This window comes from Manis javanica, chromosome 11 (assembly GCF_040802235.1).
Source record: "Manis javanica isolate MJ-LG chromosome 11, MJ_LKY, whole genome shotgun sequence".
NCBI lineage: Eukaryota > Metazoa > Chordata > Mammalia > Pholidota > Manidae > Manis > Manis javanica.
This window is the reverse complement of record NC_133166.1, coordinates 22,158,930-22,176,057: the sequence shown is the minus strand read 5'-3', so window position 1 is coordinate 22,176,057 and position 17,128 is coordinate 22,158,930. Positions and strand designations below refer to the sequence as shown.

The following is a 17,128-nucleotide window of genomic DNA, read 5'->3' as shown; positions in this document are numbered from 1 at the left end:
TCACCAACCGCCTACTGTTTGCTGGGGCCGTTTTCTTGCCTGCTGAGATTCATGGCTGGAAAGACTGATGCTCTCAGCAGCCACTGTTAGTGGGTGCTCGTGGCAGGCCCCACGCTCTGTGCTTTCCATGCAGGATCTTACCTGTTCCTCCCAACTACCTTGTGATATCAGTATCCCTGCCATGGATGAGAAAACTGACACTTAGGTTACATGAAGTCACACAGCTGCCACAGCTGGATTGTGACAAACCCTTTTTTTTAAAAAAAGAAAATGTCAGAGAACCTGGGTTCCCAATTAGGCAGGGCTGCAGGGCGTAACCCTTGTACCCAGTAGTCTGCCCCCACTGCATCCACCACTGGGAGGGTGATTCTAGCTTTGTATCTAAACACAAAATCCCTCCCTGCATCTTCTTTTCCATTCTGGGTCTGGGGCACTTAGGCCTGAACCTGGAGGGTTAACGTCCTCTGCAGTGAGGAACATGCAGAGCCATAGGAGTGAGGTGAACTTGAATGCTGAGAGGCTGTTACCAGCTACACCATTTGAGACAAGTACCTCAGGACTGCAGAGAAGACGGATAACCCAGAAAAGGTACTCAGGGAATGGTCTGACTTGACTCCTGGGACAGCAACCCCTCTGTTCCCCTTAAGCTGTCCCTTCTTCATGGAGCAAATATGACAGCACACCCTTGGGTGCGGCTGCCTTACCTCTGGGAGACACGCATGCCTTAGCTTACTTGGAGGGCATGCCAGAGACAGGCCAAGGCAGTCCAGAGAATGAACAGCCAAGAGCGGAATGCGCAGAGACAGAGCCCCCGCTGACAACCTCTAGGCTTTCAGTAAGTCGGTACTCAGGTTTTCAGTACTCAGGTTCTCAGGGGTGCCTATGTTGGGGCCCCTACATGTCAAAACTGAAATAGTTTTTGCCCCTGTGCACATGGAATGAGGCCCAGAGAGGGTCCCAGGCCTTATGCAGGGTCACACAGCAGAGCTGGGATAAGAATCCAGGCCTCTGATTCCCTCTTTTCTAAAAATGACTCAGATTCTGCAGTGAGGGGCTGGTCTGGGCTTTTGAAGGCCCAGTTCTAGGCTCTGTTCCTGTTCCCAGTTGTCTTTGAGAGAGACCTTGGACAAACCAGTGTCTTCCAGAGGAAGGAGTTTCTCATTTGTGAGGCTCTCCTGCCCCACTGCTATTTCTTGGGGCTGTTCTGCAGGCATGAGTGCCGCCTCCTCCACCTGCCCTGCCCAATCTTGGGCCTTAGTGAGCCTGAGACCCTAGAGGGAGAAACGACAGAGCCCTTGTTCTGGGCTCCTACTGCTCCTTGGGGTTATCCTGTCCTGGGAGATGCACCTTGGCAGTCTGCTGTTCCAGAGTCTCCCCCATCAGATGTGAGCCTTTGGGTGACAGGGACAAGGTCTGGGTCATTTGTACCTCTAGTGCCCCAACCGTGGCCTGGGGGCAGTAGGTTTGCTGACCGGACAAATAGTGATTGAGTAAAGGTGGTCTTGGCCCTTAAGATGTCCTCTGGAGGAATCCCCACAGCGCCAGGTGTGGACCCATCTGGGATTCAGACACACCATATCTGAATACAGGCTCTTTCCTTTCCTTGGATGGATAGCCACCAGGAAGAAATATTTTCAGCTGATCTGTACATTGTTTGATCTTCCTGGATCTTAGGAAGTTTGTATTGTAAGGCCCAGAAAGGTGAAGGGAAGAGCCCAAGGTCACAGCAAACTGAGGTGGCCCAGGGACCTGAATACAAGACAGGGACCTGTATTCAATACAGGCTCTTTCCCCTGCCCGGACAGGAGCAAGTGGGTGACAAGAATGAGAAGGACACTTAGGTATTTAACACACGGTACAGAAGTGGTGTTGAACCCCATTTTTGGCTCATTTCTGTAATGTTTCAGGATGACGTTCTAGAAAGATATTCCCAGACCAGAGCTCTCAGAAATAGACATGGCAGAAGTACTGTATTTGCTTTTTTGGCTATTGGGACCAGGGGAAAATGGTCCAGGAACAAGATGCTCTTTGGCATCCACAGACATCTTGGCAGATCAAGCAGTAACAGAGCAATCCTGGCGAGTTGAGGAAACTTCAAATGGTTGGGTCATGTAGGATTTCAGGACAAATGACAATTCTCCCCCTTCTAAACTAAAATTTCTGTAACTTGGTTGTATTTTTGCCATGAAAAACAACTTTGTAATGAACAAAATAAATGCAGATTCAGAGCAGCCTCACTTTGTCCTAAGGCCACTCAGAGAGGGCCAGGCAGCAGTTGGCCCTGCAACTAGAGTCTGTGGCTGGGTAGCGAGCAATGTGCTGTTTGCATATGATCACAACCTAGAGGATGCTTTGCATTGTCACAGCAGAGTCCAGGGGCTTGGGTCTTTTCAGTTTCTGGCCATCCTGATAAGTCTGTCTGGCCATCCATTATTAAGTCTGTTTCCAAATGTTGTGACCTTTTTATGTGATGTCTTCATTCTGTGTCTAGAAACTGAACTTGTCTATAAAATAAGAATTGGATAATCCCTAGGGAATCATCTCATTGCAGTCCTTTTAAAGCTGGAGATGCAGCAGCCCAGAAGGAAAGTTTGTCCCATAAAGCAGTGGCCAGGTGTGATATCTTCCCTCTGGAGCCTCTGGCTTGTAGACGTGGGCTGGGGTGCATGGTCAGAGAGGAAAGGGACCCAGGTGGTGTGCTGTGACTGGCTTGACTGCATTATGGGTAGTTCTTGTGACGAAGGTGGTCAAATCTTAGCTGTGACACTGGGTTGGGCAATTAGCTTAGCTCTGTCCTCTGGTCACAAACTGAGCCTCCAATACCAACAGCAGTGTCAGATGGGAGCAGTTTTCATTAGCAGGGGAAGGCAGAAGATGGAAAAGCTACTTAATGTGCACTGACAGCCCTTCCTGTATTTATGATACAATAAAGCACTTTTACACACATCATGCTTTCCTTGTGTCTCATATAACCTTGTGTTACTGTGAGGCTGGATGAGTAGCAAGGACCCCAGTTCTGAGAGGAAGACCACCAAAGGTGGGAGAGGTGAGGGTGAGGACCATTTTGTCTACCCTGTGCTGTACACCTGGATGGTTTTCTTGGATCCACAGCTATCAAGTGGGAGCCAGGATTTAGCTCAGACCTTCTGACACCACAGTCCCATGTCATCTCCTGTGGTGTTCATGAGAGCTTCAATGGATACAATCAAAATTTCGGAGGCCAATTTGGCAAAATCTAATAAAATAAAATAAAATAAATTGAAAAAATAAAATTTTTGACTATCAAATTATGTATTTAGGTATTTACTCAATATTTTTACTGGAACAAATTTATAAAGAATTAAGTACAAGATGTTAATTTTACTTCCTAATAGCTAATGGATACAACCTAAACATCCATTACTACAGGAATGCTTAAATTAGGATATATCCAAACAATGGAGTCAAATGCAGCCATCCAAAAGAATGAAGTAAACTTAAATGTATTATATAATCTTACATAAAAGGCAATAGATAAAAGCTTATATAAAAAGGCAGCATGTGCACCTATGAGTCTTATGCACAGAAAATGTCTGGAAGAATACATACTGCACATGGCCAGCTCTGGAATAGGAGAGTGGTGGGGCCCCTCCCCACACCGGCTGAGCTGGGCTGGCAGCCAGAGGGACTCAGCCTTTAACCGGGATCCTTTACCTATTCCCCACACCAGTAAAATTTCCTTCACTTGATTCATTATTCCTCAAGGTAGAGGTTTAGGAATGGGCAGAGGGGTCCAGAATGCCCACTTCGTAGAAGCCTGAGACCCCACCCTTGCAAAGTGTGTCAGTGACCCTCCTTTGCCCCCCGAGACCCCTCTGTATGCTGTCCAAACCCCCTTCCAGCCACATCACATAGTACTGTCCTCATATGTGTACCTGTCCTTTCTCTTCCCACTGGTAAAACACCTTATTTACTTCTCTAGCATCCAGACTATTCCCCGGGCAGGTGTGGGGGCATCAGGGACTGACTATCTTATGGATTGATTAAAATGTACTTCCCCTATGTGTTGTTGGGTTCAAAGGAGGGCCCAGGAGTGTCTTTTAAGAAGCTCAATTTGGAAAAGTCTGCTTACTCAAATCTTTTTATAAGGAAACTTAGAAAACTTAATTCCATTTTTTTATTATTCAACATTTTATACATAATAAATACAAACTTTTTACAGCCACTCTAAAGGAAGCACATCAGCACAGAGGTACCCCTCCGAGCCTGGCCCTGTGCACTGTGGCGCTGGGTTACACGTCCTGGAGGGAGAGGTTCTTCTTAAAAAGGAGGCATATTTTTACAACTCTGTTTTTTTAAAATAAAATTAGCAGCTCTTCCAAAAGATATTTTAAAATACAACAAAAAACTTCAAATAACCCTCTGAGAATGCGGAAAATCCAGATTCAAGGACAATTTGGCTAGCTAAGGAGAGAATACAAGATTGGGTGGTGAGAACTGCCTGGTTTAAGCACTTCAAAGATTTTTAAAGTGCTTTTTTTTTTTAAATGCGCCAGCAAACTTTCAAATCTTAAAAAACCACCCTTTTCTTTTTTAAACTTAAGAATAAGTTTGATAAACACAAAAAGACCTCAAATAGATCAACAGGTTAAGAAATGCAAAAAACAGAAACAAAAAACCCCCAAGTTATGAAGAAGATTCATTAGTGGGTATTGTCATGAAGTGATCAATTTCTAACCAAAAATTTCTTCAGCTAAGACCTTACTTTTGGTCAAAAATCCCATGGGGACATGTGGTAAGCATTTCAAGTTTTTAAAGATTTTTTTAGGAGGGATGGAGTTTTCAAAGCATAATACAACTTTCAGATTAAATTCTGCAAATTTGATTTCTTAAAAAGAAAAAAAAAGCAACTGGCAAATACCCTTAGTCCCTAGGTAAGGCATTCTCTGTTTTTCACAGGAGGATGCAAGTGCGACTCCTGGCCCTCCCTGGGCTTGAAGAACTTGTCTTTTCCTCCTCGTTTTGCACTTGTGCAGGGTGTGCAATCATTTAGTCCCTTTTTATAAGAAGCCAGTTTCCTCCATGAGCCACAGGTTCTTCCTCCCAAGCAAACATCAGGTTGATGGGACCTAGGAAGCTGCATTTTCTCTGGCTGACTGGGCCAGTGCACTGCCTTGGGAATAAAGTAATTCCAGGGACCTTGCTAGTAGAGAAGCTCAAGAAGGCAGGTATGTGTTGCCAATTGATCTAGACATTCAGATTCTAAGGATACTAGTCAGAAGAGTATATGCTGCAAAAATTAAGATGAAAATACCCAAATATAAAAAACATTAAATTGGCTCATTTCAGATCTGGAAGCTCCATTTCTGCTTCAGCCACAGCCTCCTTTCCATTAGTCTATGTGATGGACAAGATTTGGCTACTAGTTCAGCCCCTCCAATATTAGCTCCACTAATACTAAATGAATGGCATAAATATTAATACAAAGGACACCGTTATTTTTTAAATCCATTAGTTGTGGAAGAGATGTGCATTAAAGTAACTGGCGTTAAACTCGGGGCAGTCCTTTTTTCCAATCAGGTTTCACTTTCTCAGTCTGGGGACTAACAATGGGGAGGAGCCAGCCTCTCCTGAAGTCCCTCCTTCTCTTCCTTATGTAGCCAGTGATCTGATAAAATTCAACCAGACAAGCAAAAGCCACTTGAAGAAAGATGAATATCTCTGCCACATCCCGTGGCCACAGTAATATACTGTACGAGTGCACCTGATTGGTATCTCTGGGACTGTGCCCTGAAAGAGGCCTGGTCTTGAATCTTGTATAAAAATGGACCACTGTTAGACATGAGGATGCCCCCCTCTGCTTCTAGGGCCCACTAGGATTTGTGCTATGGTAGGAGAGATGACATAGAAAATGACAACAAAAAAAGGCACAAAATATTCAAAACGTGGGAGGAGTCCACCAGGCTACCCAGTCACATATAATCTTCCTTGTTTTTGCTCTGTTCAAGAGTCATCATCATGCAAAGGTGCCTAAAAAACAAGCCTGGCCAAACTCCAGGCCTGGCCTTGATTGTAGCAGTAATGGATGGGCTAACCCATCATCACACCAGTGTGATTTCCACATCCTCGATCTTCTCTGCTGGCCTTCGGTGGTTCTGCGTAGGTGGAGGGGGAGCTGCCCGGACCTGAGAATGAAATATGACATGGATGGTTAGTCAGCTTCCTGATTCAGTGCCTGGAGCAACTAGTCATTTACCCAAGCATGTATGCATCCCAGGGGTCTCAGAAATGCTCTCAGCATGTGCTTTCCACCTAATCATCACTGTTTCCCACACTGAGAAGGAGTTACTGTTCAGGGTGAAATGTGAAGTCCACAAGTCAGGTTTTTGGCCACACTGAAACTCTCAGAGGCACAAGAGTCACTGTGGCCCTAAAAGCTTGTCCAAAGCAAAGGCCTGGGGTTGGAAGCAAGAGAAAGCAATGCTTGGAGACCTGAAGCATGTCTGGGAAGGAGATAAGTCATAAGAGAGAAGACTAGAAAGTAGGCTAGGATTAAGTTATGAAGCCATGTTAAGAAATCTGAGCTTAACTCTGTAGGCAAAGAAGAGTCTTTGATATACTAAATAGCAGTAGTAGATGTGTGAAAAGATGACTCAGGTAACAGGAGAAAAGAATGGAGGTGGGCAAGAGTATAGGTAAGAAGATCATTTAGGAGGCCCTTGTAGCCATCTGAATGAGAGCTGATGCTAGCCTGAATGAGGGCACTGGCAGTGCAGTAGCAGAGAGGTGGGAAGATTTGACAGCTGTCTCTGAGGTGAACCTGGCAGGTTTGGTCATGAGGGAGGCAGGGCCTGGGACTTATGAAGAGTGACTCCAAAGCACTAGTAGGATAGGGGCTCCACTCACCAAGACAAGAAATATGGGAGGAGAATGGCTAGGAGGGCGGACAGTCAACTCATTTTGCTGAGTTTTGGGGGTTTGGTACATATACATTGAGATGCCCAAAAGTCTGAGTTTAGGGAAGAGATTGGACTGGTAGTTATAAATCTTGAAGTTGTCAGTAAATAAAAGGTTATCAGAGCCATGAGATTGCACAGGGAGAGTGTTTAATGACTCAAGAGAAGTGGCCCCAGACAGAACTCCGAGAAGCGTCATCAGAGATGGAGAGAGGCTGAGGAGCCTGCAAAGGTCAATGAAAAGGAAGGGCCAGAGAGGCAGAAAGCAAACCAGGGACGAGGATGGAACAAATTGGCCCACTTCTCTCTATTCCCACTCTTAGCCACCAGTCCATGCTCTTACTTGGACCACTCTTAGCCACAGCCCCCTCTTACTTGGACCACTGCTCCAGCTTCATAATGGCTCCCTATGTTCTGTCACTTTCCATTCATTCTCAACTTAGCTGTTATAGCAATGTTTTTAAAATGCAGAGCCAGTCATATCACTGCACTGTTTACAACCTTGCAGCTGCTTCCTATTACATTTACGATAAAGAACCAAGTCAGTAAAAAGGCACTCAATGCACATATGAATGAATGAAGCCAAAGGCAGTGAGTGGCTGAAGGAATGGTGTCAAATGCTGATAAGGGGGTCAAGGAAAATGAAGTTGCAAGTGTGCACTGGATTATTATGGGAAAGTTCTGACCATGGAAGAGCTGTTTCACAGTGAGGTGGTGGGGTGCAGCTGGCAGTGGAGTTAGGGGTGAGGAGAGGTGATTATTTGTAAGAATAGATTCTCCTTGAGAACAGAAGCTCTCAAAACTCAAAAGAGCATGACGTGTATCTTATTATTTCATCTCCGTGTCCCTCAAAGAGGCAAATGTAAGTCTGGAACACAGTATGTCAATGAATGCTTGCTGAAGACAGCACTTCTGCCTCACAGTCAGACCGCCTGGTGCTCAGAGCCTGCTGTAAGCAAGGTGTGCTCTCACAGCTGTCATCTGGGGCACTCACCACAGCTCAGTGAAAACAGCACCAGCACAGCCTAGACCTTCCAAAATGTGTTCATGTTTATAGCCTTCCTTCTCAAGTGCTTTTTTATTTTTCCAAACCCATCTCACCCCTGCATGGGAGAATTCATAATAACACAGGGACCATGGGAAAACATTACTTTCTAACCTCCACTTTGGAAGAACTGTGTATTCTGTAACCCCACCAGATAACAGACTTACGGGTCGCAGTTTGCCATATGAGGTCTCAGGAGTGTGCCTTGGTGCCTGTGAGAATCCTGGCGATTCAGCATGGAAGCTGTTTTCTATGGAAGAGAACCAAGAAACTCATTTTATTCGTGCTGCTGAGCAACAAAAATGCTAATGCAGAACTTTGTCCTTCAGGTGAACATGTGGATTTCTGAATGAAAATGTATTTAGATCCATGCTCTAGAGAACCCTTACCATTTGCTGAAGGCGAGCGGGGGAAGTACTGGGAGCTCCTCTTATCTGGGCTGGGGTATGGGCTGCTGGGAGGCTGGTCATACAGCGGCAGTGGAGGCAGCGGGCCAGGTGGCTTGGGGGAAGGAGAGATCTGCAGAGGGAGGAGCGATTACCAAGTGCCCCCGTCTGCACAGAGAGATGGCTGGCTTCCCACACTACAGCAAACTGCTTTTCTCTAGTGCCAAGTTATGATGATTAACACTTTCTTTGTCAGCCTCATTATAAGCACATTAGAGCCTGAAATAATCACCCCAAACCCCAGTTTTGTGTTGCATTTAACTTTTTACTATCACAGATCTCATACTATACTACTGATTTTAGTTTATCTTAAACAGTTATCAATTCAAAGCATTCTCTAGTGTTCTACTGAAAACATACCAAATTAGTCAATTCAGTAAATTCAGTGAAGAAAAAGAGACAAGTTATATTGTTTTTTTGTAAAGATAAAACAATTGGCTGAATTCCTGACTTCCCCAGGTTTTGTAAATGTCAGGCTAAGTGGCCACAAACAAGATGGGCAGACATGTTCCTTAAGGTCCTGCACCTGGGGCACTGCTGTGACAGATCTGAATCAGGCCCTTTCTGGAAAGGTGAGCTTAGCTGTGATGAGTGAAGTCTAGGGCCACATGAGTATATCGGGGCTCTGCCACTCACTGAGTACTTTGAGATGGCCTGGCAGGACCTGGGCTGGCCAGGAATGCTCTCACAGTGAGGGAGAGGAAGAACAACCTAATATTTTTACTATATAAACTAGCCACAGAGACAACACATTCCCTTCTCTGGTTTGTTTCTTTCTACCAAACCATTCATTTGTATGTTACATACAATTGAGCATTGCGGTTAAGCCATTCAGAGAACAGTATGTGGGAGAAAGGAGGTGTAATACTGCCATTCCATGAGAGTCTGACTGCTGAGTCTCTGCTTTCCCAAATCTAGTTTTGCAGAAACCTGGTAACGAGGACTGGAGTAGAGAGGATGGGTCCGAGACTATAGCCTGGTCTTGCATGGGCCAACAACTCTTGGTAGTCACTTTCTTTTAACGCCTTTTAATTCAGTTTTCTCCCCTCTCACGTACCTGAATCTCTCTCATCCACGGAGTGTCACCATTTTCTGAGGCTGACAGTTCTTCCACTAGTACCGATGGGAAAACCCCAATTCGCCCATTGAATTCCCCTTCCCAGAAGCCATCATCATCCTGGTTTTCTTTGTTCAAGATTCGGATGATTGCTCCCTCAGGAAAAGATAATTCATCACCTGTCTGGCCCTCGTAGTCATAAAGTGCTTTTACAAAACAGACTAGGTAGAAAGACAGAGAAAAATGTAGTAAGAACACTGACAGCCAGGTTACTTTTGCAACCACCCCTCTGCTCACGTGACAACTACCAGACAGTCATACAGAATAAGAGTAAAGCAGTAATTGTTTCACTCACTGAAGATCACCTTTGGGATTCTACTGTACAGAATAAATGTGACCAAATAAAGGAAAATATAGACTAGGAATAAAGTTGTGCTTTCTAACCTACTGAAGGCTGACTCTAGGGTAATAAGAGTTCAGGCCAAATGTGACCAAATAAAGGGGTGCCTTGTTTCAGTCTTTACCACTGGCGTCTCCGTTGAGGCTGCCTGAAACAAGTTCGGCCTCCGTGGAATTGCTGGACGTGTGTGACCGACTGTCCAAAGCAGCCAAGGACTGCAGCATACTCAGCAGACTGTTGGAGGTGGGGAACTGTAGGTACTTCTCTGGCACATAACCCACTTGGCCAACTTTATTTCGAGCCTGAGTAAAAGACACGCAACAAAAAAGGTTTGCACACACAATCTGGACAGGTCATAACAAGAACCAAAACAAACTCCTAAAAATATCACAAGAAGGGGCGATATGAGCAAAGGAATATACCTTCACCCAGTCTTCCATATCTCCATCTTCAATCACTTCTAACACCTCATGTTCCTCAATGGTCAACTCATCTGGTTGAGAAGCCTGCAATGTAGGATGGTCATGGACAAAATTAAAAAGGTTAGATAAAGGGCAGATGTGAGCTGATCATAACAAAAATGGGGGAATCAAAATACTGAAATGATTTTGAAAAATGTATTGCACATAAAAATTTAAGTGTTGTAAAACAATCATAATGAGATGAAGTTTTACTTTAAAAAACTGAACAAAATAAAGCCACAACAAAAACTGGAGAAACGGAATCCTCAAGAGGTAATAAGTGCAGTGAACACAGCACTCTGCTGGAAAGAGTGGACTGGGGCTCTAGCTCCAGCTTACGTACTTATTGGTAAGTTATTCAACTTCTTGATGCCTCCATTTCTTCAAAATGACAATCCTGCCATTCTGGGGAGGATGGGGGAGGCAATGTGGGATGAATAAGCACAGAACCATGCTGATCTGGGCAGCACAGGCAAAGGAGAAAGCACCGAGTCAGAACTGCACCAGAGGGCTACCATGGAGGTGCATGCTGTGGGAAGGCAAAGGACTATGCACATGGAGTGGATGACAGCTTCTGAAGCGCCTAGAACTGATCTGGAATCACTGTCAAACAGTGCCCAAGAGAAAAAAGGAAATGTAGGAAAGTAAATGATTGAGATCAGTCAAAGTTTGGATTTATTGTGCTCCAACTTAACTGCGGAGACAGGGCTGATCCCTGTGGGTGCTCCTGCACAAGCAGCTAACTGTGATGGTTTTATTACCCCTGACAGCAGGAGTCCACTAGCACCAGCCCTGGAGACTGTGGAATCTGAGAGCACTCTCAGGGGCTCTGCAGAGGGGTTGGAGGGAGACTACGTGGCATTGTTGCCTAGAGAGACCTGCCTGTCACATGTAACAGGGAGGGGCCTGCTGGCATCTTCTCACTCTCTCTAGCGAACAGTCTTGCACGCTTTCCCCAAGGACCAAGGTCAGTTTAAACTACCACTTAATACCATACAGTTTTTCAAATCTCACAGTCTCAAAGTGTAAAATATGTCCAAGTTACACCAGGGAAAATAAGGCAAGAAAATGGGTCACTTTCCTCGACTCATTTCCCATTTCACGTGCTTCATAATATCCCACCAAACCCAGACTCTGGACATTACCATGGCTGCAGAGATGGAAAAAACAGTATTGAAAATGGCTGACCAGTCACAGAAATACTCCAGGGTCATTAGTTTAAGCAAATTAACTCTGATTCAAAACATGAGGGGAAAAAAGCTCACTGATTTTTGGTAGCTTTTCCAGTGGAATTTCTTTGCTAATTTGAAGCTACACCACACTATGAATATACTGCAAAAGGCATTATATAACAAAGATGTTTTTCCTAACTCTACGGCAAGACTTAACTAGTATCAACACAACCAGACTTCAATCAGTGAGAGCAAAGCAGGAGGGATAAGAACACCTTTCAATACATTGCTGCCCTACAGAAAAGTCCTGGAGGTCCATGCAAGTTGCCCAACATCATTACATAAGCAGATGCTAGTTTGATCATACCATTCTCCCACCTGACAAGGTCAAGTCCTCTGCATGGCATGGAAGACTATGGTACCTACATGAATTTGGTCCCTGTGGTCTCTTTATTCTTTGGCCACAGCACACGATTCCCCATTCTCTGAACCCACCCTGTTCTTCCTTGCTTCTATACTTTACCAGGCTGTTCTTTCTTTCCAGCAGGTCCTTCTCCCTCTTTTCCATCTGGTGAATGGGTTTACATTACTGTGGGTTCAAGTAATCAGTGCTTCTAAGGGCAAGTGGCCACAAGACATCTCTGAGCCTCAGTTTTTTTTTCTATTCCTATTAGAATGTGAAAATTCTCTGCCTTTGCAGAGAATTTTGCCTGTTTTGATCAGTGCTGTATCCCTGAGCCTAGAAAGGAGGACAGGTGGTACATGAAAAGTGCTCAATTAACATTTGCTGAATTAATGGGTTAGCTGATAATATCTTTCTTATCAGGTTATTGAAGGGATTAGGAAAAAAAATACCAGGCACACAGTACTTCATAAATGGTAGCTTTTATTACTCATGACTTGAAGCCCAGCTCATATGTTCTCCAAGGCCACCCCAATAAGCTGCTTGCTTCTTCCTCCTTTTGTTCTTACCAGGCTTTGTGCATCCCTCCGACAGTGACCACATGGCACTCTATTTAGTTGTCTGCTCTTGTGGGCTTTCTATTAGAATGACTTTTTAAGGCAGGGAATGTATTTCTTCTAACTTACCCCAACTAGAGACAGCACGTGGTCAGTAAATAGTTATTCAATAAACAAGTGGTCTCACACTGCTTCCTGAAGTCCTAATATCCAGCAATGGCCAGAACTCTAGAAGGAGCCATGGCCTCCATTCCCACCACTCTAAATTTCCTGTTTTCTTTTAAAACAATATGCTTTTTCCTGAGTATAAAAGTATTACATGTTCATTGTAGAAAGGCTGGGAATATACATAACTGAGATCTTGAAGTGCATGCAATTTGGTATTTTACCTTTTTGACATAACATAGTATTTCTTCTTTTAAAAAATTCTCACTAGTGTAATTTTCAATTATTTTCATAATATTTTATGTTTTGTTATATTTATGTAATTATGGTTAGTTAACTATTCCCTTACTGGACTGCCAACTTTGGTCTTACAAAGTTGTATTACAAAGTATTACAAAGCTATTACAAAGTAGTATTATGATGAAAGGACATTTTTGTATCCAAAATTTTCTTCTATATTTTGCGTTATTTCCTTAAGATATATGTTAGTAGAATTAAAAGTTAACATTTTTGAGGCTTTTTAATTTAATCCTTAAATATAGCTTTTCTTTGTTCTCATCAGACTAATCCAGGCCTTCTTTGCTGGTCTGGACCATAGGAATCACTAGGAGGCTTATAGTTAGTCTCTTTCTATACAAATCTATATTCTATAATGTTACAACCAGGGTGACCTTCTTGAAAGCCCAATCTGATTTTAGAACACTCAATGGCTGCTCCCAGCCAGGATAAAAGCCAAATTCTGGTCAGGTATACAAGGCCCTTTACCGTCTGACAGCAAGCAGCTTTACTTCAGCGGCTCTCTTCCCCACACTTGAGGCTCACACACCACTGCACTGAACATTTCCTGAGCACGTCACACTCTCATCAAACCATGTCTCTGCATCTGCGGTTCTCCTTGCTTAGAAAGCTCTCTCCCTTCCCAGTTTAAATGCCACTTCATCTGTATAATTTCTCCCAAACATCACAGAAAGAATCAGCAGTCTTACCTCTACTATAAATGTTTCCACACAAAGTCTATTTTTCAGTTTATTATTTACTCTCTCTAGACTAGGGGTCAGGAATTGTGTCACATCCATTCTTGCATTCTTAAAATTTATAACATATTGGGCACTCAATAAATGTTCAGTGATTAACTGATAATAGAGTTCTATAGTCTATGATAGGGACAGGTCTGGGATATGCCAATAGAGGGAATTCTGGATGAATGTGTGCTGTTCATAATCACTCAGACACTTAGGACCCTCTCTATTTAAGGATCTTAAATTTGTTTTAATTGAAATGTAATTGATATATTGGCTTCAGGTGTATAAGTGATTTGACAATTACTAAATGCTCACAATAAATATAGTTACCATCTGCCAACATATAAAGATATTAATTATATTCTTATGGGCAATACTCACTATGCTATACTTTCAACCCTGTGACTAATTTATTTTATAATAGGAATCGTGGACCTCTTTATCCCCTTTAGGTCTTTCACCTATTCCCTCATCCCTGTCTCCTATAGCAACCACCAGTCTATTGCCTGTGTTTATGAGTCTATTCCTGTTTTGTTAGTTTGTTTTGTATTTTAGATTGCACTTATAAATGAAATAATATGGTATTTGTCTTTCTCTGTCTGACTTATTTCACTTAGCATAAAACCCTCTATAAGGACCTTATATTTTGATTCTGGAACTTCAAAGTAAATACAGTACTAAAAAGTGAGTAATGGGAAAGAAACATTCCCAACCCTAGATTTATAATACTTGATAACACAAGCATCTCAGAAGATGACTTAAAATTCTCAAAGGATTATCAAAACATCTTATACCAAAAAAAAAAAAAATCCCAATCCTTCTGGAAAAGAGGAAATATTACTAATTTAAATATATAATGAAAATTATGTTAAATTAAAAACTCTGGAAATCACTGATTTTGAGGAGCAAATACTGCAAACTTTTGGCTTTCCAGGGATGGTGATGTTAAAGAGATTGTTCCATGTATGACTGTTGAAGATTCCTTCCATACCCTTCCTCTATTGCTCCTTAAGCACTAGGTCTCCATCAGCATGGAGGTCAAAGGAGGATTTATTTATTCATGCCTTCCTTACATCGTTCATTTATTCATTCTACAATCATTTACTGAGGACCTACTGTGTGCCAGACATTGTCCTGGGTGCTGAAGACACATAGATAAGGTACACAGACAAGGTTTCTGCCTTCATGGACCTTTAGTGGGGAGGGAGTCAGACAAAAGAAATATGAAAGCAAGATCAAGTTTGGTTGGTGATGAGTGCTATACAGTAAATAAAGAGGGCAAAAGGGCAATGGGGTATGAGCAGTGACTAAGGAGTTCGTTATATATATAGGGGGTCAGGGGAAACCTGAGGAGGCACTATTTGACCTAAGCCTCAATGAAGAGCAGTAGGCCAGCCAACCAAGATTTGGGAAAAGATGTTTCTAGGTAGAGGGGACACCAAATGCAAAGTTATTAAGTCAGGAGGGAGGATGGTGCTTTCGAAGACTAAAAGGCAGGCATGGTGGCTAACATGTACTAAGTGGTTTGGGGGCAGGAATGCTCTGAGGTGAAGCTAGGGAGACTGGCAGGGGACAGATCAACATGAACACTAGATACTAGTGAAGAGTTTGCTTTTCTACATGTGATGGAAAGCTTATAAAATGTTATAGGCAGAGGAATAAAATAATGTTTATGTGTTAAAGATAATTCTGGCTGCAGAGTGGAAAAATGGACTCTTGGGAAGCAAGTATGAAGAAGGGATACCAAATCAGTCTTTTTTCTTTCACTGTAATCAAAGCAATGGCCTAGACCAAGATGGTGAGAAGTGAATGGATTCAGAATGTGTTTTGGAGGTGGACTATTTCAATAGGGCTGGCTGATGGACTGGATGAGGGGAGTGAGGGAAAGAGAGGAACGGGGGAACTGAAACTCAATTTACTTTGTGTAAGTAAAAAGTTAATGTGACAAGCAGGGCAGGGGTGAGAAAGATTAAGAATTATTACAACAAATCAGGTTTAGAAATTCTGGCACCTATTTATCCTGGTCCCTCCTTAACATGGAAACAAGAAGTGGCTATATTAAGACCAGGCAAGGTAAAGTTTAATACAACTGCTTTGTAAAAGAGTTTTCTTTTAATATCAATTTTGAGGATTATCTTAATGGAGGGTCTTGGGCCAAGCATGCAATTGATAGTAAGGATGAGTATTATTTACAAATAGTCTTACAATATTATACTATAATACAGATGAGAAAACTGAGTCTCACAGAGATTAAGGGACTAGTGTAGTCAAGTAAGTGGTAGATAAGATTTTAACTCAGGTACTCTGATGTCACAGCTAGTCTTTATATTATGTTAAGTTGCTTTTACTATAAACTGAACACCAGTTTTATGTTAAGCACAGTAGGAGAGGCTGAGTAGATACAGCTACATGTATTTTCAGAGTTGTTATAATTTACTATGAGCAACATGCTTAGAGAAATACAAACCTTGTAGGAATAAACAACTTTGCAGGTGAGTGGATAATTTCGTAATGTGCCAGAAGGGCTGGAACTGCTGTCATCAAAAACATCCATATTGTCTTCAAACTCTTCTCCTTCTTTTTCTGTATCTGCATTAAGCTAGGAAAAATTAGAAGCCATTGGCTAGCTTGCTTACTTCAAGAAAATGACTGAAAGTAGGGAAAAACACTGAAAACCTGCTTGTTTCAAAATATTAATTTACTTATTTGACTGTACGTAGAAATAAGTATCTGTTCGCACTTGCATTTTTCATGTTATGAAAGGACAAAGATGTTTTTTCCTTTTAAGATCAAGAATAACATGCCTTTCAAATCTCTAAAAATTACTTAGTATCCTTTCACTTTTAACTGCTAAACACTGATTAATAAAGGCCTCTTGCCATTTTAAACTGTTTATATTGGGAAACATTAAAAGAAATTTCTAAATGCTACCAAGGATGTGGAGAAACAGGCTTTCATCTATGGTTTGTAAAAATGTAAACTGAAAGAGAACCAAGATGGCAGCGTGAGTAGAGCAGCGGAAATCTCCTCCCAAAACCATATATATTTTTGAAAATACAACAAATACAACTAATCCTAAAAGAGGGACCAGAAGACACAGGATAATAGCCAGACTACATACACACCCGCGAGAACCCAGCGCCTTGTAAAGGGGGTAAGATACAAGCTGCGGCCCGGCAGGACCCAAGCGCCCCTCACCCCAGCTCCCAGCGGGAGGAGAGGAGTCAGAGCGGGGAGGGAGAGGGAGCCCAGGACTGCTAAACACCCAGCCCCACCATCCACACCAGAGCGCAGACACACAGTGCGTGCGTGGGGTGCTGGATACTAGGGAAACAGGACAGTAAGACCCGTGAGCGGGTCCCCGCAGCCGGCACACCCAGGACAAAGAAAAGCGAGTGCTTTTTGAAAGTCTTAATGGACAGGGACCCCACAGCTGGATGGAAGTGCCCCAGGACACTTAGCCCA

The 17,128-nt window shown here is 43.0% G+C and overlaps 1 protein-coding gene across 3 annotated transcripts in view; it reads right to left on the bottom strand.

Moving 5' to 3' along the window:
- Positions 1 to 2,144: 2,144 nt before the first annotated feature.
- FCHSD2 (FCH and double SH3 domains 2) overlaps positions 2,145 to 17,128 on the bottom strand; it is a 332,094-nt gene continuing 317,110 nt past the window's right edge. For all 3 annotated transcript variants that reach the window (XM_073216029.1, XM_073216028.1, XM_073216030.1), the window contains exons 14-20: positions 16,131 to 16,262; positions 10,306 to 10,389; positions 10,008 to 10,185; positions 9,484 to 9,704; positions 8,370 to 8,499; positions 8,148 to 8,230; positions 2,145 to 6,164 (exon numbers count right to left, since the gene is read on the bottom strand). In XM_073216029.1, coding sequence (XP_073072130.1) covers positions 6,081 to 6,164; positions 8,148 to 8,230; positions 8,370 to 8,499; positions 9,484 to 9,704; positions 10,008 to 10,185; positions 10,306 to 10,389; positions 16,131 to 16,262 — 912 coding nt within the window. In that variant the 3' untranslated portion in view covers positions 2,145 to 6,080. The remainder of the gene's footprint in view (positions 6,165 to 8,147; positions 8,231 to 8,369; positions 8,500 to 9,483; positions 9,705 to 10,007; positions 10,186 to 10,305; positions 10,390 to 16,130; positions 16,263 to 17,128) is intronic.